A 25,957-nucleotide genomic window follows, 5' to 3' on the forward strand; every position below is an offset into this window, starting at 1 on the left:
CAATTCCATGATCATAGACATGTTACATGGCCATATTCGGAGTTACCATGGTGAAGCTACATATAGGTAGTGACCTATATGTAGTGCACGCGTGTAATGGTGTCCCCGCACTCACAAAGTTCAGTGAATTGGCTCTGAACAATGTGGGGGCACCTTGGCTAGTGCCAGGGTGCCCTCACACTAAGTAACTTTGCACCTAACCTTTACCAGGTAAAGGTTAGACATATAGGTGACTTATAAGTTACTTAAGTGCAGTGTAAAATGGCTGTGAAATAACGTGGACGTTATTTCACTCAGGCTGCAGTGGCAGGCCTGTGTAAGAATTGTCAGAGCTCCCTATGGGTGGCAAAAGAAATGCTGCAGCCCATAGGGATCTCCTGGAACCCCAATACCCTGGGTACCTCAGTACCATATACTAGGGGATTATAAGGGTGTTCCAGTAAGCCAATGTAAATTGGTAAAAATGGTCACTAGCCTGTCAGTGACAATTTGGAAAGAAATGAGAGAGCATAACCACTGAGGTTCTGATTAGCAGAGCCTCAGTGAGACAGTTAGTCACTACACAGGTAACACATACAGGCACACTTATGAGCACTGGGGCCCTGGGTTACCAGGGTCCCAGTGACACATACAACTAAAACAACATATATACAGTGAAAAATGGGGGTAACATGCCAGGCAAGATGGTACTTTCCTACACAACCCCCCCCCCAAACGAAGGACAATAAGACTAGCCATTACCTGATGAGTCTTCATTGTCTAAGTGGAAATATCTGGAGAGTCCATCTGCATTGGAGTGGCTACTCCCAGGTCTATGTTCCACTGTATAGTCCATTCCCTGTAGGGATATGGACCACCTCAACAATTTAGGATTTTCACCTTTCATTTGTTTTAGCCAAAGTAGAGGTTTGTGGTCTGTCTGAACAATGAAGTGAGTGCCAAACAGGTATGGCCTCAACTTCTTCAGAGCCCAGACCACAGCAAAGGCCTCCCTCTCAATGGCAGACCAACGCTTTTCTCTAGGGGTCAACCTTCTACTAATAAAAGCAACAGGTTGATCCTGGCCCTCAGAATTAAGTTGTGATAGGACTGCCCCTACTCCTAATTCAGATGCATCAGTTTGGACATAGAATTTTTTAGAGTAACAAGGGCTTTTCAGGACAGGTGCAGAGCACATGGCCTGCTTCAGCTCCTCAAAAGCTTTCTGACAGTTTGCTGTCCATAATACCTTTTTAGGCATTTTCTTGGATGTGAGGTCATTAAGAGGGGCTGCAATGGAGCCATAGTTCTTAATGAACCTCCTGTAATACCCAGTGAGGCCTAGGAAGGCTCTCACCTGAGTCTGAGTGGTAGGGGGAATCCAATCAATAATAGTTTGGATTTTCCCCTGAAGTGGTGCAATCTGTTCCCCACCAACAAGGTGTCCCAGATAAACCACCTTACCCTGCCCTATCTGGCACTTTGAAGCCTTGATAGTGAGGCCTGCCTTTTGCAGGGCCTCCAAAACTTTCCAAAGGTGGACCAGGTGATCATCCCAGCTGGAGCTAAAGACAGCTATATCATCCAAATATGCTGCACTGAAAGCTTCCAGCCCTTGCAGGACTGTGTTCACCAACCTCTGAAAAGTGGCAGGTGCATTTTTCAAACCAAAAGGCATTACAGTAAACTGGTAATGTCCTCCAATGGTAGAAAATGCAGTCTTAGGTTTAGCATCTTCTGACATTTTGATCTGCCAATACCCTGCAGTCAAATCAAAAGTGCTTAGATACTTGGCAGATGCCAGTGTATCTATTAGCTCATCTGCCCTGGGTATAGGGTGAGCATCTGTTTTGGTTACCAAGTTGAGACCTCTATAGTCTACACAAAACCTCATTTCCTTCTTTCCATCTTTAGAATTGGGTTTTGGTACCAGTACCACAGGAGAAGCCCATGGACTGTCAGAGTGCTCAACCACTCCTAGTTCCAACATCTTCTGAACTTCTTGCTTTATGCAGTCCCTGACATGGTCAGGCTGCCTATAGATCTTACTTTTGACAGGTAAACTGTCTCCAGTATCTATAGTGTGCTCACACCAAGAAGTGGTGCCTGGCACAATGGAGAAGAGTTCTGAAAATTGTCCTAGGAGATTTATGCAATTATCTTTCTGCTCAGCAGTAAGACAATCTGCCAAAACTACCCCTTCCACAAGAGCATCTTGTTCTGTGGAAGAGAAGAGATCAGGTAGAGGATCACTGTCTTCTTCCTGTCCCTCATCTGTTGCCATGAGCAGGGTGAGATCAGCCCTGTCATAGTAGGGTTTCAGGCGGTTGACATGGAGCACCCTAAGGGGACTCCTGGCAGTGCCTAAGTCAACCAAGTAGGTGACTTCACCCTTCTTTTCAACAATTGTGTGGGGACCACTCCATTTATCTTGGAGTGCTCTTGGGGCCACAGGCTCCAAGACCCACACTTTCTGCCCTGGTTGGTACTGAACCAAAACAGCCTTCTGATCATGCCATTGCTTCTGGAGCTCTTGGCTGGCCTGAAGGTTTTTACTGGCCTTTTTCATGTACTCAGCCATCCTTGATCTGAGGCCAAGTACATAGTCCACAATATCCTGCTTAGGAGCTTTTAAAGGTTGTTCCCAACCCTCCTTTACAAGTGTGAGTGGACCCCTGACAGGGTGTCCAAAAAGAAGTTCAAAGGGGCTGAAGCCCACTCCTTTCTGGGGTACCTCCCTGTAGGCAAAAAGGAGGCATGGTAGAAGGATATCCCATCTCCTGCGGAGTTTTTCAGGGAGTCCCATAATCATGCCTTTGAGAGTTTTATTAAATCTCTCCACCAGTCCATTTGTTTGTGGATGATAGGGTGTTGTGAACTTGTAAGTTACACCACACTCCTTCCACATGGCCTTTAAGTATGCAGACATGAAATTGCTTCCTCTGTCTGATACTACTTCCTTTGGGAAGCCCACCCTGGAAAATATTCCCAGGAGGGCCTTTGCCACTGCAGGAGCTGTAGTGGTCCTTAAAGGAATAGCTTCAGGATATCTTGTGGCATGGTCCACTACCACCAAGATAAACCTATTGCCTGAAGCAGTAGGAGGGTCAAGGGGGCCAACTATGTCAACCCCTACCCTTTCAAAGGGAACCCCAACCACAGGCAGTGGGATAAGGGGTGCCTTTGGAGTGCCACCTGTCTTGCCACTGGCTTGACAGGTTTCACAGGACTTACAAAATTCTTTTGTGTCCTCAGACATCCTAGGCCAATGAAACAGTGGTACCAATCTGTCCCAAGTTTTCATTTGACCCAGGTGCCCAGCTAAGGGAATGTCATGTGCCAGTGTTAGGAGGAACTTTCTGTACTCCTGAGGAATCACTAATCTCCTGGCAGCTCCAGGTTTAGGATCCCTTTGCTCAGTGTACAAGAGGTTGTCCTCCCAGTAAACTCTGTGTGAGTCACTGACATCCCCATTAGCCTGTTTGACAGCTTGCTGTCTGAGACCCTCTAATGTGGGACAGGTTTGCTGTGCCACACTCAGCTCCTCTCTGGCAGGCCCCCCTTCACCCAAAAGCTCAGCAGTGTCTGCTTCCAGCTCCTCTGGTGTAGGTTCTGCACAGGGAGGGAATTCTTCTTCCTCAGAAGTAGAATCCACTGTAGAGGGAGGGATAGTAGGAAGTGGTTTGCTTCTACTAGCCCTAGCTTTAGGGAGCACTTGGTCCATTGTTCCAGGATCCAAGCTTCCCTGTCCTTTTTGCTTTTTGGCCTGAGCCCTTGTCAAAGCAAAAATATGCCCTGGGATGCCCAGCATTGCTGCATGGGCCTCCAACTCCACATCTGACCAAGCTGATGTCTCCAAATCGTTCCCTAATAGACAGTCTACAGGTAAATCTGAAGCTACCACAACTTTCTTTGGACCAGATACCCCCCCCCAGTTGAGATTTACAACAGCCATGGGGTGGCTTTGTGTTATGTTGTGAGCATCGGTTACTTGGTACTGGTGTCCAAGTATGTGTTGTTCAGGGTGCACCAGTTTCTCAATCACCATTGTGACACTGGCACCTGTGTCCCTGTAGGCCTGGACCTCAACACCATTTATTAGGGTTAGTTGCTTGTACTTCTCCAAGTTATGGGGGCAAGCAACCAAAGTGGCTAAGTCAATAGCCCCTTCAGAGACTAAAGTAGCCTCTGTGGTCTCCCTAATCAGACCAACCCCAACTAAATTACCAAAAGTGAGCCCAGCTACTCCCTTGGATTGGCTATTAGTAGGTTTGCTCCCACCACCACTGCTATTAGTAGGGACACTAGGTGTAGCAGTAGGGGTTGTAGTGGTAGGAGCTGTGGTGCCTTTCTTTGGACAACTGGGATCTGTTGTCCAATGGCCTTTTATCTTACATAAATAGCACCATGGTTTCTTTTCCTTGTTCTGATTAAAGGAGGGTTTGGGCCCACCACCCCCACCAGAGTGTTTTTGTGGGCCTGATGAAGACTCATTTTTAGATTTGTCCCCACCCTTGTCATAAGACTTACCATCCTTCTTTTTGTTGCCATCTTTGTCACCCCCTGTATGAACTTTTCTGTTCACTCTTGTTCTGACCCATTTGTCTGCCTTCTTTCCCAATTCTTGGGGAGAGGTCAGATCAGAGTCCACCAAGTACTGGTGCAACAAATCAGACACACAATTATTAAGAATATGCTCTCTCAGGATTAAGTTATACAGGCTGTCATAATCAGTAACTTTACTGCCATGTAACCACCCCTCCAAGGCCTTCACTGCCTGGTCAATGAAATCAACCCAGTCTTGTGAAGACTCCTTTTTGGTATCTCTGAACTTGATCCTGTACTGTTCAGTGGTTAAGCCATAAACATCCAGGAGTGCATTCTTAAGAACTTGGAAATTGTTAGCATCATTTTCTTTTACAGTAAGGAGCCTATCCCTACCTTTTCCAGTAAATGATAGCCATAGGATAGCAGCCCACTGCTTTTGAGGGACATCCTGTACAGCACAGGCCCTCTCAAGTGCAGCAAACCACTTGTTAATGTCATCCCCCTCCTTGTAAGGGGGAACTATCTTATGCAGATTCCTGGAATCATGCTCTTTTGCAGGATGACTATGGGGAATACTGCTGCTGCCACCATGGGTATCTAAACCCATTTTCTGTCTTTCCCTCTCTATTTCTAAAGACTGTCTATCCAAATCCAGCTGTTGCTTCTTGAGCTTCAGTCTGGTTTGCTCCACTCTCAATCTATTGAGCTCCCTTTCCAACAATCTGTCATCAGGGTGGGTGGGAGGGACATTTCTAGATACAGAGGTATGATGGGAATGAACAGAAGGAGACCTGTCCCTTACAGAGGGCACCCTAACAGCTTGGCTACCAGTATAATGTGAGAGCACATCATCAGTATGATGTGATTCAACCTCTGTACCAACTATGCTAGACTGTCTAGTAATGGGCAGGCTGAGAAGTTTCTTTCCTGAACCTTTTCCTGGGGGAGTCCCTGGATCAGATTGAGAACCATTAGCTACTTTTTCTACAGATTGGGCACTTATGGCCTTATCCTGTACTCTAAGCATATTAATTAACAGTTCTAAAGAAGGATTCTTCCCTACACTCAAACCTCTCTCTATGCAGAGACTCCTTGCTCCTTTCCAGCTAAGGTGATCATATGCAAGTTTGGACAGTTCAACTTTTTGGCCTGTGCCAGACATTTTTAGAGAGAGTTAAAGTGATAGACAAAGAGAAAAAAGTTTTCAGAACTTTTTGGAAAGACAGAAAAAACTTTTTAAACTTTTAAGAACTTTTTGAAAGTTTAGAAGTACTTTTCAGCACTTTAGAAAAGAGTGACAAGAGGAAATGCAAAACTTTTTGGCTATGTGTATATACACTGACCTTGTTTTGTATATTTTTCTCTTATGAAAAGTACAATGACAAGAGTGGTAAGTAGTCTCAAAGCACTTATCCCACCACTGCACAACCAATGTAGGAGGCTGGACTGGCTTGTAGTGAGTACCAAGGGGTACTTGCACCTTGCACCAGGCCCAGTTGTCCCTTATTAGTGTATAGGGGGTCTAGCAGCTTAGGCTGATAGATAATGGTAGCTTAGCAAAGCAGCTCAGGCTGAACTAGGAGACGTGTGAAGCTACTACAGTACCACTTAGTGTCATATGCACAATATCATAAGAAAACACAATACACAGTTATACTAAAAATAAAGGTACTTTATTTTTATGACAATATGCCAAAGTATCTTAGAGTGTACCCTCAGTGAGAGGATAGGAAATATACACAAGATATATATACACAATAGCAAAAATATGCAGTATAGTCTTAGAAAACAGTGCAAACAATGTATAGTTACAATAGGATGCAATGGGGAAACATAGGGATAGGGGCAACACAAACCATATACTCCAGTAGTGGAATGCGAACCACGAATGGACCCCAAACCTATGTGACCTTGTAGAGGGTCGCTGGGACTATTAGAAAATAGTGAGAGTTAGTAAAATAACCCACCCCAAGACCCTGAAAAGTGAGTGCAAAGTGCACCAAAGTTCCCCTAAGGACAAAATAGTCGTGTTAGAGGGAAAATGCAAGGAAAACACAAATCAGCAATGCAACAACGATGGATTCCTGTCTGAAGGTACCTTTGGAACAAGGGGACCAAGTCCAAAAGTCACAAGCAGCTCGGAGATGGGCAGATGCCCAAGAAATGCCAGCGGTTGGTGCAAAGAAGCTCTTACTAGGCTAAAGAACTGTGAATACTGCAGGAACGACAAGGGTTAGAGACTTCCCCTTTGGAGGATGGATCCCCCACGCCTTGGAGAGTCGTGCAGAAGTGTTTTCCCGCCGGATGGACGCCAACAAGCCTTGCTACACGCAAATTGTGCGTTTGGCGTTTTTGGACTCTGCTGGGGCCCAGGAGGGACCAGGAGGTCGCAAATTGGACCTGCAGAGAGAGGGGACGTCGAGCAAGACAAGAAGCCCTCACTGAAGCAGGTAGCACCCGGAGAAGTGCCAGAAACAGGCACTACGAGGATGCGTGAAACGGTGCTCGCCGAAGTTGCACAAAGGAGTCCCACGTCGCCGGAGACCAACTTAGAAAGTCGTGCAATGCAGGTTAGAGTGCCGTGGACCCAGGCTTGGCTGTGCACGAAGGATTTCCGCCGGAAGTGCACAGGGGCCGGAGAAGCTTGCAAAGTCGCGGTTCCCAGCAATGCAGCCCAGCGAGGTGAGGCAAGGACTTACCTCCACCAAACTTGGGCTGAAGAGTCACTGGACTGTGGGGGTCACTTGGACGGTGTCGCTGGATTCGAGGGACCTCGCTCGTCGTGCTGAGAGGAGACCCAAGGGACCGGAGATGCAGCTTTTTGGTGCCTGCGGTTGCAGGGGGAAGATTCTGTCGACCCACGGGAGATTTCTTCGGAGCTTCTGGTGCAGAGAGGAGGCAGACTACCCCCACAGCATGCACAAGCAGGAAAACAGTCGAGAAGGCGGCAGGATCAGCGTTACAGAGTTGCAGTAGTCGTCTTTGCTACTATGTTGCAGGTTTGCAGGCTTCCAGCGCGGTCAGCGGTCGATTCCTTATCAGAAGGTGAAGAGGGAGATGCAGAGGAACTCGGCTGAGCTCATGCATTCGTTATCTAAAGTTTCCCCAGAGACAGAGACCCTAAATAGCCAGAAAAGAGGGTTTGGCTACCTAGGAGAGAGGAAAGGCTACTAACACCTGAAGGAGCCTATCACAAGGAGTCTCTGACGTCACCTGGTGGCACTGGCCACTCAGAGCAGTCCAGTGTGCCAGCAGCACCTCTGTTTCCAAGATGGCAGAGGTCTGGAGCACACTGGAGGAGCTCTGGACACCTCCCAGGGGAGGTGCAGGTCAGGGGAGTGGTCACTCCCCTTTCCTTTGTCCAGTTTCGCGCCAGAGCAGGGGCTAAGGGGTCCCTGAACCGGTGTAGACTGGCTTATGCAGAATTGGGCACCTCTGTGCCCAACAAAGCATTTCCAGAGGCTGGGGGAGGCTACTCCTCCCCTGCCTTCACACCATTTTCCAAAGGGAGAGGGTGTCACACCCTCTCTCAGAGGAAGTTCTTTGTTCTGCCATCCTGGGCCAGGCCTGGCTGGACCCCAGGAGGGCAGATGCCTGTCTGAGGGGTTGGCAGCAGCAGCAGCTGCAGAGAAACCCCAGGAAGGGCAGTCTGGCAGTACCAGGGTCTGTGCTACAGACCACTGGGATTATGGAATTGTACCAACAATGCCAGGATGGCATAGAGGGGGCAATTCCATGATCATAGACATGTTACATGGCCATATTCGGAGTTACCATGGTGAAGCTACATATAGGTAGTGACCTATATGTAGTGCACGCGTGTAATGGTGTCCCCGCACTCACAAAGTTCAGTGAATTGGCTCTGAACAATGTGGGGGCACCTTGGCTAGTGCCAGGGTGCCCTCACACTAAGTAACTTTGCACCTAACCTTTACCAGGTAAAGGTTAGACATATAGGTGACTTATAAGTTACTTAAGTGCAGTGTAAAATGGCTGTGAAATAACGTGGACGTTATTTCACTCAGGCTGCAGTGGCAGGCCTGTGTAAGAATTGTCAGAGCTCCCTATGGGTGGCAAAAGAAATGCTGCAGCCCATAGGGATCTCCTGGAACCCCAATACCCTGGGTACCTCAGTACCATATACTAGGGGATTATAAGGGTGTTCCAGTAAGCCAATGTAAATTGGTAAAAATGGTCACTAGCCTGTCAGTGACAATTTGGAAAGAAATGAGAGAGCATAACCACTGAGGTTCTGATTAGCAGAGCCTCAGTGAGACAGTTAGTCACTACACAGGTAACACATACAGGCACACTTATGAGCACTGGGGCCCTGGGTTACCAGGGTCCCAGTGACACATACAACTAAAACAACATATATACAGTGAAAAATGGGGGTAACATGCCAGGCAAGATGGTACTTTCCTACACAGCTCCCATACGTTTAATTGAAAAACAAACATTCCTGAAATAATGCTGAGCTTCGGATGCCTTCGGCTGAACCCTCCGTTCCCTTTCAGCCGAAGGCATCCGAGAGTTGAAAGTTGGTCTGAGTAAGGCAGAGTAGAGCTACACCTTACTGATCAAGCTATACACTTAACCTATGTATTGCTTAACATCAAGCTACTCATTACATAACATTAAGCTATGCACTGCATAGCATCAAGCTATACCTTACTTAATATCAAGCTATGCACTACTTAACATCCACTATGCACTACTTAACATCAAACTATGCACTACTTAACATCAAGCTATGCACTACTTAACATCAAGCTATGCACTACTTAACATCAAGCTATGCACTACTTAACATCAAGCTATACATTACATAACATCAAGCTATACACTGCTTAACATCAAGCTATGCACTACTTAACATCAAGCCATGCACTGCTTAACATCAAGCTATACATTGCTTAACATCAAGCGATACATTACATAACATCAAGCACTGCACTACTAACATCAAGCTATACATTACATAACATCAAGCTATACACTGCTTAACATCAAGCTATACACTGCTTAACATCAAGCTATACACTGCTTAACATCAAGCTATACATTGCTTAACATCAAGCGATACATTACATAACATCAAGCACTGCACTACTAACATCAAGCTATACATTACATAACATCAAGCTATGCACTACTTAACATCAAGCTGTACACTGCTTAACATCAAGCTATACACTACTTAACATCAAGCTATGCACTACTTAACATCAAGCCATGCACTGCTTAACATCAAGCTATGCACTACTTAACATCAAGCTATGCATTGCTTAACATCAAGCTATGCATTGCTTAACATCAAGCTATACACTGCTTAACATCAAGCTATGCACTACTTAATATCAAGCTATGCATTGCTTAACATCAAGCTATACCTTACTTAACATCAAGTTATGCCTTACATAACATCAAGCTCTGCACTACTAACATCAAGCTATACAGTACTAACATCAAGCTATGCACTACTGAACATCAAGCCAAGCACAGCTTAACATCAAGGGGGCGTTTTAACCCTTTAAGTGCTTTTGTCGGACAATGGCTGTTACTGGCGAGGGTTTAAAAGGGCCTCTTTTGTACCCTGCAGCCAACCCTCCCCCAAAGCATCCAATCTCCAATCCCATGCCACGAGGGAAAAGTAAGGCAAAGGCTCACTCAAAATATGGGGAAAAAGCAAGGAAAAGATACACAGAATATGGGGGAAGAAAGGTGAAAACTAGGGAAAAGCAAGGGGAGGGCACACAAAACGAAGTGGGGCGGGGAAACAAGGAGAAAGTAGTGAGAACGAGGGGAAAGCAAGGATGAGACAGGAGCAAGAGAAATGCAGCAGCACAGAGAGATCTGGGCCTTTTTTAAAAACCTTTGCTGTGGATTCGCTGATCCACCACGATTCTGTGGCAAAAAAATAATAATTTTTGGACCCCAGGCCAAGGGGATCAGGGTATTCCGACCCTGCCCCCTTCTGTGGTTTTTATTTTTCCCTTTTTGCCTGGGACGTGGCTGAGTCAGAGTCCCAGGATTGCTGCCAAAACTTTCTGGTTGAAGTGTTGGCAGCTAATCAGATCTCGGCTTGAGATCTGTCGGATCCGCAGGGGATCTACACCTCTACATATACACATGACATGAGCGAGCCGATTGAAAGTGCCACGGCCGTCATGAGTGCGAGAGTTATTGGCTCCCTGTGTGATTGTCTAGAAAGGATCGCGGCTGGGATGAAAGAGAAACCGAAACCGGAGGAGGGGCCATCACATGCTGTAACAGGAGGAAGTGTGACTTAGTGTGATGGCCAACAGAAATGTTCACTTAATTAAAACTTCCTAGGGAGGGACACAAAGGAGGGACATTTCACAAAATGCACCACTAAAAATGTAGCATTTAAGACCAGCACAGCAAAGAATGAATAGCAAGAGTGGGCAAGGTTAAAAGCCCACAGAGAGATTACAACAGGCTAGAGCGCTTGCACGCTCAAGCCTTAAAGGCATCCTGTCTGGACCAAGATCTAGCTTTCTGTCAAATTTGATGCAATTCTGCCCAGCGATTTGGGTCGTAGTAGTGTCAAAATCCCTGTGGGAAATTGCATGGGGATAAGCGTGTTTTGGGAAACACCCTCCCCCTTTATTCTCGCTCCCTGCTTGACGATTCACAATGAAACTTTCAAGACCACAGCTGAAGTGAGTGCAAACTAGTATTGACAATTTTGTGAGGATTCGTCAAACAGCACGAAAGTTATTGGCAAAACAAAAAACTCTTTTCCTATGGACACTAGGTCCTAACTATAACTACCTAAAATATGTATTGCATTTCGGATTGCTCGCCTTTGTATGAGTTATGATTTCAGTTAATAAGGCTTCCTCCAGATGTCCTCGATCAGGATTTTTGAAGCTTAGTTTTCCACAAGCTAACCAGCATCAAACCTCAGTAAAATTTAGAAAAACACAAAGGCAAAAATGTGTGTTTTTTATTTTGTATATATTTATATATATATATATCAAAACAATGCGGTCAGAGACAGCGACACGATTTTCAGCTGGTGCGGAGCACGAGGGCAGACTGTTCCCTCAATTAAATTGTAGAACAAAGAATTATGGCAATGCACTCTGTTAAGACTTGATTCTTGCCAACATCAGGACAGTGCGCGCTCTACGGGCGACTAAAATGCAAAAACACAGTCTTTATGCAAAAGCATAATTCATGCATTGTGTTTATATGCAGTTTGTTAACCTTTTGCATTGCAGAGTTTAACCTTGAAAACCACTATTAATGATGTTTGCAATAACTGTTCATTTGCAAGGTATTGCAGCAGGCTTCCAAATGTGGTCCCTTTCTAGGACCTTCTAGAACAGTGGTTCCCAACCTGTGGTCCGGGGACCCCTGGGGGTCCTCGAAGCCTTCTCAGGGGGGTCCGTGAGAGCCTGGAAAATTAAAAAATATTAACAAATATTGACATATTAGGTCCCCAGCTTCCAGTAATGACTCAGGTGTGGGTCCCCGGATTCCCATGATGATTCAGTGGGGGTCCCTGGGTTCCATTAATGTTAAAGTGGGGGTCCACAGAAATCAAAAGGTTGGGAACCACTGTTCTAGAAGCTTTCCCTGCCCCACGACTGGGTGTGGTTTGAGGGCTGGGCTTGACTCTATATAAGGGAGTCAGCCCAGCTCCATGTGCTCACTATTCAGAGGTCCCGGTGCAGAACAGCAGCAATTTCCTGAGCTCTGGTCCCAGAGGCCTACAATGATATTTCCAGGACTGCCCTCATTATATTGACGATCCTTTAGCAGGGCGGTAAGGTGGAGGTCGGGCTGGGCCCCCAACCCCCGTTTTCGAAGACATTCGAGTTTCGGCCTAGTTGTGAAACTCCTTGTGTGCGTGATTGTGTTTTCACGACATTTACATATTCTTGTTTGAATCGGCAAGGTGCGCAATTCAATTCAGGCATATAATTCTTGGCAGTCGGTTCGGCAACAGTGTGCGCGATCATTTCATGATATTAGCATTGTGTATTTCGAATCGGCAAGGTGCGCAATTAATTTCCTGGCATTTAACCTCGACATTCAGATCGGCAACTGTGTGCGCGATCATTTCATGATATTTGCAATGTGTATTTCGAATCGGCAACAGTGTGCACAATTCATTTCCTGACATAAAAACTCTTGACATTCAGATCAGCAGTGTGCGCGATCATTTCATGACATTAGCATTGTGAAACTTCGAATCGGCAGCAAGGTGCGCGATTCTTTTCTGGCAGTAAACTCTTGATTTTCAGATCGGCTGTGCGCGCGATCTTTTCATGGCATTGAATACTTTGGTGTGCAGTGTTTGTTGAGGTGCACATATTTATCCTGAGCTTTTGGTTTTCTCGAAACGCTTAATTCAAAGTGTGGCATTCTTTGTGCTAATTAAGCTCCTAGTACATTTCCTGTTGTTTTTTTATGGAATGTTCAGATAGCCTTTGTCCTCATGTAAACAATGCAATGTTTATTCTGAAACTATTTTGAAGAAGGTTCTTGTATTCTAGACAGTATATGATATTTCCTGAAAAGCTCATATAAAACATTGTACTAACCTATTCTTGATTTTTCCAGGTACCTAGATTTCTTGAGGCCTAGTTATAGTCAAGTCCTAAGTTATCCATGATTACAGTATAAGAATTCTTAGAACCATAGTCTATTGAAAGTCAATGTGATTATATCTTGACATTGTGTTGTTTAACCTCTTGCTTCCTACAGGTCTCCTTCCCAGCTGTTGCCTACCTAATACCCTTTTCCCCACTTGGACTCTCTCAGGCTCTGTGGTATATCTATTGGAGTTTTGGAGCTGTCTAGTGGTGGACATTTTGGGAACATGCGCAGGCCCCGAGGATCCGGTCTCCCTGACAATTTGCGTTTCGACTTAAGTGTTTTCTTCCAGGTCTACAAGTCCTTTCTCTCTGTCCCTTTTATATTAACACAATGCTATTGCCAGTGCAATGCATTGTGGACACTATAGTACATTAAGAAAGAAAATCGACTGCTTTATATATAAATAAATCAAAATAAAATATTACATCAGTTATAAACAAGAAGAATATATCTAAATGCAAATTACTTTTACATATAAATTAGTACTGGATGCAAAAGAAAAAACTGCAAATTAAAAAAAAAAATTATATTAAAAAAATGTATTTCTTTCTACTCACGAATGGATTGCTAGTTCATCCACGATGTATATAAATTAAGTATACTTCTTAATACATTTAAATTCTTTTATTTGTGAATGTTTTTAATACTTATTGTCTTTCTGGAGCCTGCGTTACCCTCATATTCGAGATCAATGTGATATATATTCTCTTCGTAGTGATCCACTGGACATTTGCAAATATCGTTATAGTACCAAATTACAAGCTGCCAAAATGTTTTTCATAAATGTACAAAAAGCTCCTCGTCGTTGTTCAAACCAAAAGGTGTTTTTGTTCTCATTTGGATAATATATCTAGAGTCTAGCTGTCTTAGCTTCCTTGTTCTATCACCCCCTCTTTCATGCTCAGGAATGTGATCTATTCCAAAATACCTCAGTTTTCCAACTATTGGTTTCATTTATTCTTAAATCATTATGTATAATCGCTCTGTGTTCCAAAATTCTTTTTTTAAGCATACAAATGGTGCTACCAACGTATTTTAAACCACAATGGCATTCAATTTCATAAACTGTATATTTGTTTTTACAGGTAATTCTATGCTTAATTTGAATTCAGCTTTATTGGGCAATTTAATTACTTTTGTCGACTTACCTATCTTACAGGCTTTACAATTATTGCATTTATTAAACCCTTGTTGTTGTTCTACTAACCACGTTTGTTGACCTTTTAATGAAAAGTGACTCCCCACTACAAAATCCTTGATTGATGGTGCTTTACGATATGTAGTCAAAGGACGTGAACCTACTTTGGGACCTAAATCTAGATCCCTGCAGATTACATGCCAGTGTTTGCATAAGATGTTCCTTATTAAACCACTTTCCTTGTGTAGTTCATTATCATTCTCAAATTATTCTCATCTGATTTCTTTTCTCTTATACTAATTTGTTTTGAGAATAATACATCATCATGACTTATCGTTTTCATCCTTCTCAAATTCTTATACAGAATTGTTTGGTTGTATCACCTCCTTTTAAACCTTTGAAGTTTCCTTATTTTAATTGTGCCTCCTTTTCACTTGAACAATTTCTTCGCATTCTAATTAGTTCAGCATATGGTATACTTTTTATGAATGATTTTGGATGAAAGCTTTTACCATGTGATCCACTGTTGGTTGAGGTTTCTTTACAATATATACTGTTGTCTCTAAAGTATCCTTTTCAACTTAAATAGTGATATCCAGGAAATCAATTGAGGTTTTTCTCATTTCACATGTAGACTGTAATCCAACATCATTAATATTCAAGCTTGAGAAGTATGTCATAAATTCATCCTGTGACACATGCCAGATAATAAAAAAGGTCATCAATAAACGGTACCCATAATGCAATTTTATCCATGTATAAATCATTGGTCTTACCCCACGCTATTTCCCTCTCCCACCATCCCATTGCTAGGTTGGCTTAGTTTGGAGAGAGGGAGAAATACCCATTGCTGTACCGCACATTTGTTTATAAATCTCATGATTGAACATGAATATATTATTTTTAAGACACATTTCTATCATAGAAAGTCACATCTTTGAATGTTCAAATTCTGCTATACTTCTTTGCCTTGGGAAATATTCGCAAGCTTTCAATCCAACTTCATGATCAATGAATGTATATAGAGATACTAAATCAATTGTAACTAAAAAATATTCATCACTCCAATTTATATTTAAGATTCTCAGTAAGTCCCTGAGTCCTTTATATATGACCTCAGTGTCATTACAATGGGTGCTAAATAGAAGTCTACTTAATCAGATGCCCTTTCATAAAGTGAGTCACTTGCAGATATAATTGGTCTACCTGGCGGTGCAGTTAATGATTTATGAATCTTTGGTAAGAAATAAATTGGAGGTAAAGTTGGATTTTCCTTTTTCAAAAATGTATATTCATTAAGTAGCAATTGTTGATGCCAGTCATCCAATTTTGAGTGCAATTGGTAAACCATTCGATTTATGGGCTTATGAGTAAGTCCTTCATCATTAGACTCATTATTTGTCTAAATGCTTCTGCAATGTAACTTTGTGTATTAAGAATGACAATATTTCCACCTTTGTCCGCTGGTTCCATCTATCTCGCTCTCTCATGCACTGTCCCCACCTCACTTATATGGTGAACTTCAGACCTTCCCGCACTGTTTCTTTTCCGTCCCTTTTCAATGTTTCCATCCCTCAAACACACACTTTACTACTCTTCTAAGGGTGTCTTCTACAAACACAAAAGCTCCCTCTTTAGGCATCCGTGGCCTGCCCTCCTCTTCTTTCTCTCTTTCTCACACACTATTTCTGCTCTTCTCTCTCATTGTCAATAACTACCTATACCCCTAATTCCTCCATTCTATCTATTCTCTACAGCGTTCACCACTATCTATTTACTATGCCACATAATTCTACGAAACGAATACACTACACAACACACAATAACAAACCACACAAATAAACAACTAACAATTCCAGTGCAACACACATAATTCCGCTGAACACCACATACATCCACTACATCACAAAACACACAGGTAGAAGGAGATATCATTTACAATTCGTATAGCTCTAACTCTCAGAAAGCGAGAGCTATTGCATTGCAAATGCTTGTTATTTAATGCCTTCCTGAGGGGCTGCTGTGCTTCTAACAGACCCCACAAGTTTGTAATGTTTCTGGGGGGGGGGGTGCCCCTGCTTCCCATTGGTGTATCAGGATAACCACAATTGTTCTAATGAAGCCCATGGTTTATGGGGTACTTCCAGGAGAGAGCTGCAAATATTTTGCCAGCTGCCTTGCTGTTTCAATAATTAAGTGGCTGGGACACTTTTCCACTCCTGTGCAGCCTGTGTTTAATTTATTTTTTTGGAGTGGGTGCCGCGACCCCTACCCGGGACAACTGCAACAAATCTAAAAGTTGGGGTTGCAGTGACCACCAAATCGGTACTGGATCAGGGGGGAGAGCCAGCTTCAATGGTTTGCTCCCACCATGCAGGAGCAGCCTTGGTTTCTGCTCCCGAAGGGTGGGAACAATCCTGAGTTGCCTGCCTGCAAGAGGACAGGCAGGGAGTCTATGTCCTCCTTGCCCCCACTCTGGTGAGCAGGGGGCAGCAGTGTCCCAGAAGTTGGGGTCCCCAGGACAATGCTGGTATCTGGCCTGAGGGGTGAATGAGGTCCCAAGCTCCACTGGATGGCTCCGGGAGCAAGGCCCCATGCCCACTACCCTATTACTAGATGTTCTGGCCCTATGGGATGGGGTTTCTGGGGCCACTGGATGACTTAATAGTAATCCCATAATAGTAAAAGTGGCTCCAAGGTTTATTTTTTTAGATTTATTTTTCAGGACACTGAGCCCCCAGCTCCTAAAATGGCTGCTGCTACATCTTTGATGTTGTGGTAGTTAATCAGCTTATTTCGCAGCGCTATGTATACATACATTTTGTACCTTTCTTTCTCAAAAACCACTGAATGCTTGTACACCAGAACAGACAAGGCACGCTTTCCTGGATCAATACATAGCTCTGTACCAAATGTGGTGTAATTCTATTCTGCAGTTTTGGCTGAAGCTTGTGTCTAAGTTTGCTATGGAAAAGTTCATTGGGAAAACATGTTTTGGGACCCCCGCTTATTGCTAGGCCCCTCGATTGACTAATCACCCCTAAACCCTAAAAAACATTTTTTGGGGAAATTTCCTGAAGATTCCTCAAACGGCATCAAAGTTATGAACGAAACAAAAAAGGATCAATTTCCTATGGCAATGTGGTTATAACTCCCTAGAAGCGACTGCCACAGGTGATATAAATACGTAAGGCACTCCCTGGCTTGGTCACTAATAGTTAGCTCCACATCTACATGCCATCTTTCTAACTCAAGACATGTAGTCACTCTAGTGTTCTTGTATAATCTCAAGTACATGTACGCAAGTTTTCTTCTTGGTCAACTAAACTCGATTGATGAGGAATGGTATCGAATCACCTCACAATTTACTGGGGTAAAAGGTAATCTAAGCTTCAAATTTTGCTTGTAATGTAACCTTGGCATAGATGGCACTGCATGGATTGAAAGGCCAGACGTCATCCATGCATCTCATAAAACTAAACATTTTCCTCTTTCGCCTAAGTTGGAATCAGACCAGGGGGAGCTATTGGTTGAATAGCTATGTCTTGAGGCATTTTCTGAAGGCCAGGAGGTCTTGGGTCTGGTTTAGTTGGAGCGGTAGGTCGTTCCAGGTCTTGGTGGCGAGGTAAGAGAAGGATCTTCCTCCAGTGGTGGTGCGGTGAATGCGGGGGACGGGGGCGAGGCTGGTGGGCAGGGGTGTGGAAGGTGAGTCTGTCGTTGAGGTAGGCCGGGCCTGTGTTGTGGAGGGCTTTGTGTGCGTGGTTGAGTAGTTTGAAAGTGATCCTCTTTGATACGGGTAGCCAGTGTAGCTCTCTGAGATGTGGTTTCGGCGTGGGACGTCAAGGATGAGTCGGGCGGAGGAGTTTTGGATACGTTGCATTTTCTTTTGTAGTTTGGCCGTGGTTCCTGCATAGAGCGCGTTGCGGAAGTCCAGTCGGCTGCTGACTAGGACGTGGGTGACAGTTTTTCTGGTTTCAACGGGAATCCACTTGAATATCTTGTGGAGCATGCAGAGGGTGTTATAGCAGGAAGAGGAGACTGCGTTGGCCTGTTGAGTCATGCTGAGTGCTGAGTCAAGGATGATTCCCAGGTTCTGTACTTGGGTGGTGGGGGCGGCTCCGAGGGAGGTAGGCCACCAGGAGTCGTTCCAGGCGGAGAGGTTGCTGCCAAGGATGAGGACCTCTGTTTTGTCTGAGTTTAGCTTGAGGCGGCTTGATTCCATCCAATCGGCGATAGCGTGAAGTCCCTTGTGGAGGTTGTTTCTTGCTGTTGTGGGGTCTTTCGTGAGGGAGATGATCAGCTGGGTGTCGTCTGCGTAGGATACAATGTTGATGTTGTGGGATTGTGCGATGTTGGCGAGGGGAGCCATGTAAACGTTGAAAAGTGTTGGGCTGAGGGAGGATCTCTGAGGGACGCCACAGACGATTTTGGAGGATTCGGACAGGTAGGGCGGTAGGCGGACTCTGGGTTCTGTCAGAGAGGAAAGAGGAGATCCAGTCAAGGGCCTTGCTGCGGATCCCGGTGTTGTGGAGGCGTGTTCTAAGGGTGTGGTGACAGACAGTGTCAAAAGCAGCGGAAAGGTCCAGGAGGATGAGCGCTGCTGTTTCACCTTTGTCGAGCATGGTCCTGATGTCATCTGTGGCAGCAATGAGTGCGGCCTCCGTGCTGTGGTTCTTGCGAAATCCGGATTGGGAGGTATCGAGCGCTTTGCTGTCTTCCAGGTAGCGGGACAGTTGGCTGTTCACAATTTTTTCGATGACCTTCGCTGGGAAGGGAAGGAGGGAGATAGGTCTGTAGTTAATGGGGTTCTCTGGATCTGCTTTGGGTTTCTTCAACAGGGCGTTGCCGTGTTTCCATCTCTCCGGGAAGGTGGCTGCCTCGAAGGAGCTGTTGATTATTGCGCAGAAGTGGGGTGCGATGAAGTTGCTGGCTTATTTGAAGATCTGGTGCAGGCAGGGGTCCGAGGGGGAGCTGGAGTGGATGGAGGCCATGGTGTTGATGGTGTCATTGTTGACGTGGGTCCAGGAGCATAGAGGGTTGGTGGTGTTTGATGCGTCGGATTCTTGTTTTTTTGTGGTTGGCTGGGGTTCGAAGCTGTTGTGGATGTAGTTTTCTGGTATGGCTATGGCTATGTCAGGTTCCGAGGCCGAATTCATCCAAGTTTCTGTGAGTAATGCGACGTCGGCCGAGGAAGTGGTCAGTAGGTCCCAGAGTTCAATTGCATGCTTGTGGCCTGAGCGGGTGTTAAGTAGGATGCATCTTAGGCGGCTGTCTGAGGCTTTGAGTTGGAGCTTGGAGGTTAGGATGCAGGTGAAATTGCAGGTTTTGCAGGAGAAGGGTCCTTTGGTGCGCGTCAGAGTGGACTGGAAGCAGATGGAGGAGCGTCCTGGATTGAGGGTGTGGAGGTCATAGGCAGTGTAGTGGTGATTGGTGGTACGGGGGGCGTGTTGGCCACGGGGTCTGGCGCTGGGCACGGTCTTGGCGCAGACGGGCTTGCCTTTGGTGCGCCTTCGGCTTGCCTTTGGTGCGCCTTCGGCTTGCCTTTGGTGCGCCTTCGGCGTGCCAGCAGCCGGCCCGCTACGCACGTCCGCGTTGCGGCCAGCATAGGAGGGGAGGGAGTGGCAGCTGGGAGGAGGGGTGGGCTTGACCAATGGAAGGGCAGGGGGGTGGGGCAGTAGGGCTCTGAGGCAGGAAGCAACAGGGAAAGGGAAGAAAATGGATCTGAGATTTGAGGTGGAGGGAGGGGGGGCCGGGGCTGCTGGGACGCAGTGGCGATGCAGACAAAATAAACAGGGGAAAATAGAAAAATAGAATTACCTATTCAGGACGGCGGCTGGGTGTAGCGGAGGTGAGGAGGAAGCGACCTGCCTGCCAGAAGCAGGGTCAGACCAAGAAGTGTTCTGACAGGAAACCACCACAGCGCACCTGAGCTATCAAGCTTATCTTTGTTGATATAACATTTTCAAGAACATTGACACATGACCCAAGTCCAATCTTAGCAGTATAGACGATTGATGAGCATTCTCAGATGTTGGCAAGAAAGGATCTTGAGGACAAAAAAAATTCCATCCACATTGTATTGCCATGAACACATGAGAAGATCATGTGGTCTTCAGGGTGGGCCAATTTCTATGTCAATCACAGCATGATATGACCTAAGTCTACAGACATTCCTATCAGTGCCAAGCCTTCTGAACTGTCACTTACCAGCTCATTTGTCATATTTCATTCTTTGCAAAGGACAGTTTTTGTTCTGCTGAACTCTTAAAGTGTTCTTCATAGAAGGAAAGTTAATTTTGTTGTCTCTGGAGATCATAAAAAGAGTGGGTAATGTGTCCTAAAAGAATATTTATGCAAAGATGTGTAAATGTGGTAACCTATAGAGTCAACCTAGGTTTTGAGGATGTGTAGGAGAGTGAGTTGTGTGGCCACTCTCCTGTTTCCTCCTATTCTATTTACTCCTTGGTAAGAAACCAAGAGGCAGGATGGTGTGTTCATTTAAGGTGTCTTAAATTAATATTTGCAAAAGGCTTTTAGAAGTGGCTGATGAATAAAATATAAGGAAAATATTACCCTGTTTTAATCACAAGCAGGTGCTGTTTTTCTGATTTCTAGTGCTGTTGTGAAATGTAAGCAGCGCGTGGTGGTGGGAATAAAATGCGACTTGTTGCCCTCTTGTAGTCATTTAATTGTGTGCACGACGGTTATCTTTCTGATGATATTTATTGTTTACCCATTACTGATGACTAATTATTCAGTGTAAGGTGTTGGGAGAAATGAAGGGCTCTGTCTCCGTAAATGGCTCTTGTGGTATCCAGATTCTCAAAAACGTGTGGGCTGAGAGTCGTGACTGAAGTTCTTAATACATTAAACTAACTGTGTGAATGATGCTTTAGTAAATGTGCCTTGTTCTACAACTTGAAACAGATGAATGAGAAGTGGTTTCTTTGGAGCGGTGAAACCTTAAAACTTGTTGCTGATGTGCAGCAAGTTAAGTGGCTCCTCCTCCGCTGTGTTGCAGAACAAAAGAAGTTCATAAGAATGTTGGTTACGTTGTCATAAAGGATGGAGTCCCGCCCCTACTTCATTGGTAGAGCTACAAAAGAGCTTTGGGGCAATTCTCGCACTGTGTGAATCTATAAGAGAGGCAGTGCTGGGGAGTTTGTGCTGCATTGTCATAGATTGTGAATCTATAGGAGAGGCAGTGCTGGTGAGTCTGTGCTACATGCAGTTTCCGCGTGTGAATCTATACAAGATGCAGTGCTGGGGTATCTGCTAGACAGTCACTGAATGTGAATCTATAGGATAGGCAGTGCTGTGGACTCTGTGCTACATACAGTCACTGAGTGTGAATCTATACACACAGTCATAGAGTGTGAAACCATAGGAGAGGCAGTGCTGTAGTCAGTGCTACATTGTCATAGATTGTGAATCTATAGGAGAGGCAGTGCTGGTGAGTCTGTGCTACATGCAGTTCCTGCATGTGAATCTATAGGACAGGCAGTGCTGGGGACTGTGTGCTACATACAGTCACTGAGTGTGAATCCGTAGGAGAGGCAGAGCTGGGGAGTGAGTGCTACATTGTCATAGATTGTGAATCTATAGGCGAGGCAGAGCTGGGGAGTCAGTGCTACATTGTCATAGATTGTGAGTCTATAGGAGAGGCAGTGCTGGGGAGTCTGTGCTACATGCAGTTTCCGCACGTGAATCTACAGGACAGGCAGTGCTGGGGAGTCTGTGCTACATACAGTTTCCGCGTGTGAATCTATAGGACAGGCAGTGCTGGGGACTGTGTGCTACATACAGTCACTGAGTGTAAATCCATAGGAGAGGCAGAGCTGGGGAGTCAGTGCTACATTGTCATAGATTGTGAATCTATAGGAGAGGCAGTGCTGGGGACTCTGTGCTACATACAGTCACTGAGTGTAAATCCATAGGAGAGACAGAGCTGGGGAGTCAGTGCTACATTGTCATAGATTGTGAATCTATAGGAGAGGCAGTGCTGGGGACTCTGTGCTACATACAGTCACGGAGTGTGAATCCATAGGAGAGGCAGAGCTGGGGAGTCAGTGCTACATTGTCATAGATTGTGAATCTATAGGACAGGCAGAGCTGCGGAGTCAGTGCTACATTATCATAGATTGTGAGTCTATAGGAGAGGCAGTGCTGGGGAGTCTGTGATACATACAGTTTCTGAGTGTGACTCTATAGGACAGGCAGAGCTGGGGAGTCAGTGCTGCATTGTCATAGATTGTGAATCTATAGGAGAGGCAGTGCTGGTGAGTCTGTGCTACATGCAGTTTCCGCGTGTGAATCTATAGGACAGGCAGTGCTGGTGAGTCTGTGCTACATGGAGTTTCTGCATGTGAATCTATAGGACAGGCAGTGCTTGGGACTGTGTGCTACATACTGTCACTGAGTGTGAATCCATAGGAGAGGCAGAGCTGGAGAGTCAGTGCTGCATTGTCATAGATTGTGAGTCTATAGGAGAGGCAGTGCTGGGGAGTCTGTGCTACATGCAGTTTACGCACGTGAATCTACAGGTCAGGCAGTGCTGGGGACTGTGTGCTACATAGAGTCACTGAGTGTAAATCCATAGGAGAGGCAGAGCTGGGGAGTCAGTGCTACATTGTCATAGATTGTGAATCTATAGGACAGGCAGTGCTGGGGACTGTGTGCTACATACAGTCACTGAGTGTGAATCCGTAGGAGAGGCAGAGCTGGGGAGTCAGTGCTGCATTGTCATAGATTGTGAATCTATAGGAGAGGCAGTGCTGGGGAGTCTGTGCTACATACAGTCACGGAGTGTGAATCCATAGGAGAGGCAGAGCTGGGGAGTCTGTGCTACATACAGTTTCTGAGTGTGAATCTATAGGACAGGCATTGCTGGTGAGTCATGTGTGTAGTAAGGGTGTAATCCGACTACTTTCTGTAGTTATGTTGGTGAACCCTCGGAGGGTGAGACTATACATGTCCACTTAAATATAAAGTGATGTGTTTATAATGCCTAAATGAAAGTAGGGTAAGTAATACCTTGCAGACATTACTCGCTGCTAGTACTTTTAATCTTTATTTGCATCATTAGTTCTCTGAGGTCAGGCTTTGTGTTTTTTCATACAACAAGCTCTGTGGATAGAAGGTTCCTTTGCTTTGGGAATCGGTACCCGAGTCTGAAGGGCTGCTTTGGTCTAGTCTGTGATAGCTTCTGTGCCCTTTCTACTCAGAGGTTGACCATGAGGGTTTATTATTTTCTGTACCCTGGATCCTGGGCACCATGGGGTGATAAGCAAGTCATGCTCGTCTGTGGTTACTCAATATTAGTGCCATTTCAGAGACATCGCATGGGTCTAGTTCACTCAAATCATAGGTCACTGAAGAGCAGAACTAGTCTGCAATGGAATACTTAAATTGCTGTGGGCTTTCTTGGTGACTTCCAGCAGGCCCGTTTCACTAATGCGGCCAATTCATCATAGCTGAATCAGCGCTTGTATGTCTTCTTGTTGTTTTAATGCTCTGGCCACATTCATGGATCCTAACATTGTGACCTTTTCACCCATCTAGTGGTCTGGACCATGTTTGCAAGGTGTCTAAACTCATCCGTTGTTCAAGAACAGGTGTTTGCACCCACCGACTCCTCTGTCTTCTTGTCTGCACCAACCAAAGACAAGTTGGGGTTCGTTCAATGGACTTTTTTCAGTGGCGGTGAGGCTACGCCCATCGTTGACTACTTCTCTGCCAAGGAAGACCTGTTGATCACACCTCCCTACGCAAAGAAGGTGGAGTTCTTCACTTCCAATGGGTCACTGCTGCTGAGAAACGTCCAAGCAGCAGACAGTGGGGTGTACAAAGTCACCATCAACCTGAGAGAGGACGAGGCGCGGCTCATTGAACTGATCATTGTCGGTGAGTGAATACTGGGTGTAAGTTCTGAACTATACTTAGTGATTGGCATGGTGAGGAGCTGGACATTCTCTTCCAAACCCATAACTAGACAAAGTACAATAGTGTGAAAGGTTCCACATGAGCAGTGCTGAGCTTCTCTACTCAGTGTTTGATGTTGTATAGTAAAGGGACTGACTGACTGACTGACAGACAACACTAACCAGTGTAGGGTAGAGGCAGAACGTCTGGCCGACAGTCGTAAATCAAGAATTGTGGCATTGTGTGACGAATCACGGTTACTGTTGTTGGTTAATGTTTGACGGTGGCTGGGACGCCATGCTACAGTGCAGTTTAATAACTGGCGAATGCAAGAAGATGGATTATTAGCTGGGATGGCTGCAAAGCCTCAGCAAATAATAGACATCATCCTGAAGCGGGTCCAGTTAGGTTTCTTTAAATCAAACTTTAGGTCAGTCCTGGGTAGTTCTAGCACAGAGCTGTCGGGCTTAACTCACAGGAAAACAAGGGTAAAACATTTAACTGTACCAAACCAGTTAAGAAGTAGGAGACACAACACCATGAAAATGACACTCCAACTTATACATGTAGTATGTATTTTTAAATTCATGTTTGCAAGATTTTCTTAAATCGCTACAATCCACTACAAAAACTTTTAGGCAAACCAGTGCTTTTAACTTTTAGCAAGAGTGAAAGGTTGGTCTCATGGTGACCGCTGTAGAACCATGGGTCAGGTGAGCCACTGGGTTGGTCCTACTCAAGATTTTATCTTCACACTTGGAAGCTTTTCTAGTTCTTTCTCTCAGTGATGGCATGGTTGGCGTGGTCCTCTGGAGCTTGAGGCCGGCATGGGACTCCATATCGCCAGTCAGGTGAAGTCAGGCGTCCGGTGAAGAGCCTTGGTTCTTGACGGCATTCAAGGCTATAAACAAACTGGCACATAGTGGTAGTCTGTGATCCTCAGACTCTGTGCACCACAAAAATGTTATCTTTTTTGCCTTTGGGTTTCAAGTTGCAGTTTCTGTGGGGAAGAAAGAGCACACTCTTGCACCAGGCAGTGGTGAAGGACCTGGGAGCCACCTTTAGTGGGGGCTAGAACTCGATCAATAGCATGACTTATCACCCCCAGGGGTATCGAGGGACTGGAGTGGTCGAGTGTGATACTGTAGGGTAATCATAGATTGAAGAGCCGGGTCTTGACTACTCTTCTAAAAAGGGTAGGGGTCGGAGTGGTTCGGAGGGGGAGAGGGAGGCCGTTCCATGTTTCGGCGGTGACGTGGGAGAAAGCGTGCACTCCACTGTAGTGGATCCTGGGGATGTGGGCGAGGGAGGCAGAACGCAGCTTTCTGGTTGACAGGTGGAAGGATAGTCTGTGACTGATCTTTGCTCCGGTGTTGTGGAGAGCCTTGTATGCGAGGGTGAGGATCTTGAATTTGTACCTGTTGTGGACGGGTAGCCAGTGAAGGTTTCCGAGATGGCGCGTGATGCTGGCTTGCCTGCGGAGGTTGAAGATGATCCTAGCTGCTGTGTTCTGAATGTTTCGCAGGCAGTTCATGAGCTGAGCGGGGTCCTCAGAGTAGAGGGGGCTGCCGCAGTCGAGGTGACTGGCTATGAGGGCTTGTGTGATGGTTTTTCTGGTGCTGACAGGGATCCGGTTGAAGATTTGTCAGAGCATGAGAAGTTACAGCTATGAGAACACCCCTGAATTTACCAAGCAAAATGAGCCACCCCTGCTGGGAAACCAGTTCTGCTGGGGAT

General features: G+C 45.4%; 1 protein-coding gene across 2 annotated transcripts in view; it reads left to right on the forward strand.

Annotated features, from left to right (window-relative positions):
* LOC138262279 (uncharacterized) overlaps positions 1 to 25,957 on the forward strand; it is a 306,864-nt gene that overhangs the window by 46,067 nt on the left and 234,840 nt on the right. For both annotated transcript variants that reach the window (XM_069212168.1, XM_069212169.1), the window contains exon 3: positions 23,861 to 24,202. In XM_069212168.1, the coding sequence (XP_069068269.1) occupies positions 23,861 to 24,202 (342 nt within the window). The remainder of the gene's footprint in view (positions 1 to 23,860; positions 24,203 to 25,957) is intronic.

Source organism: Pleurodeles waltl, chromosome 10, assembly GCF_031143425.1.
Source record: "Pleurodeles waltl isolate 20211129_DDA chromosome 10, aPleWal1.hap1.20221129, whole genome shotgun sequence".
In the NCBI taxonomy this organism is placed as follows: domain Eukaryota; kingdom Metazoa; phylum Chordata; class Amphibia; order Caudata; family Salamandridae; genus Pleurodeles; species Pleurodeles waltl.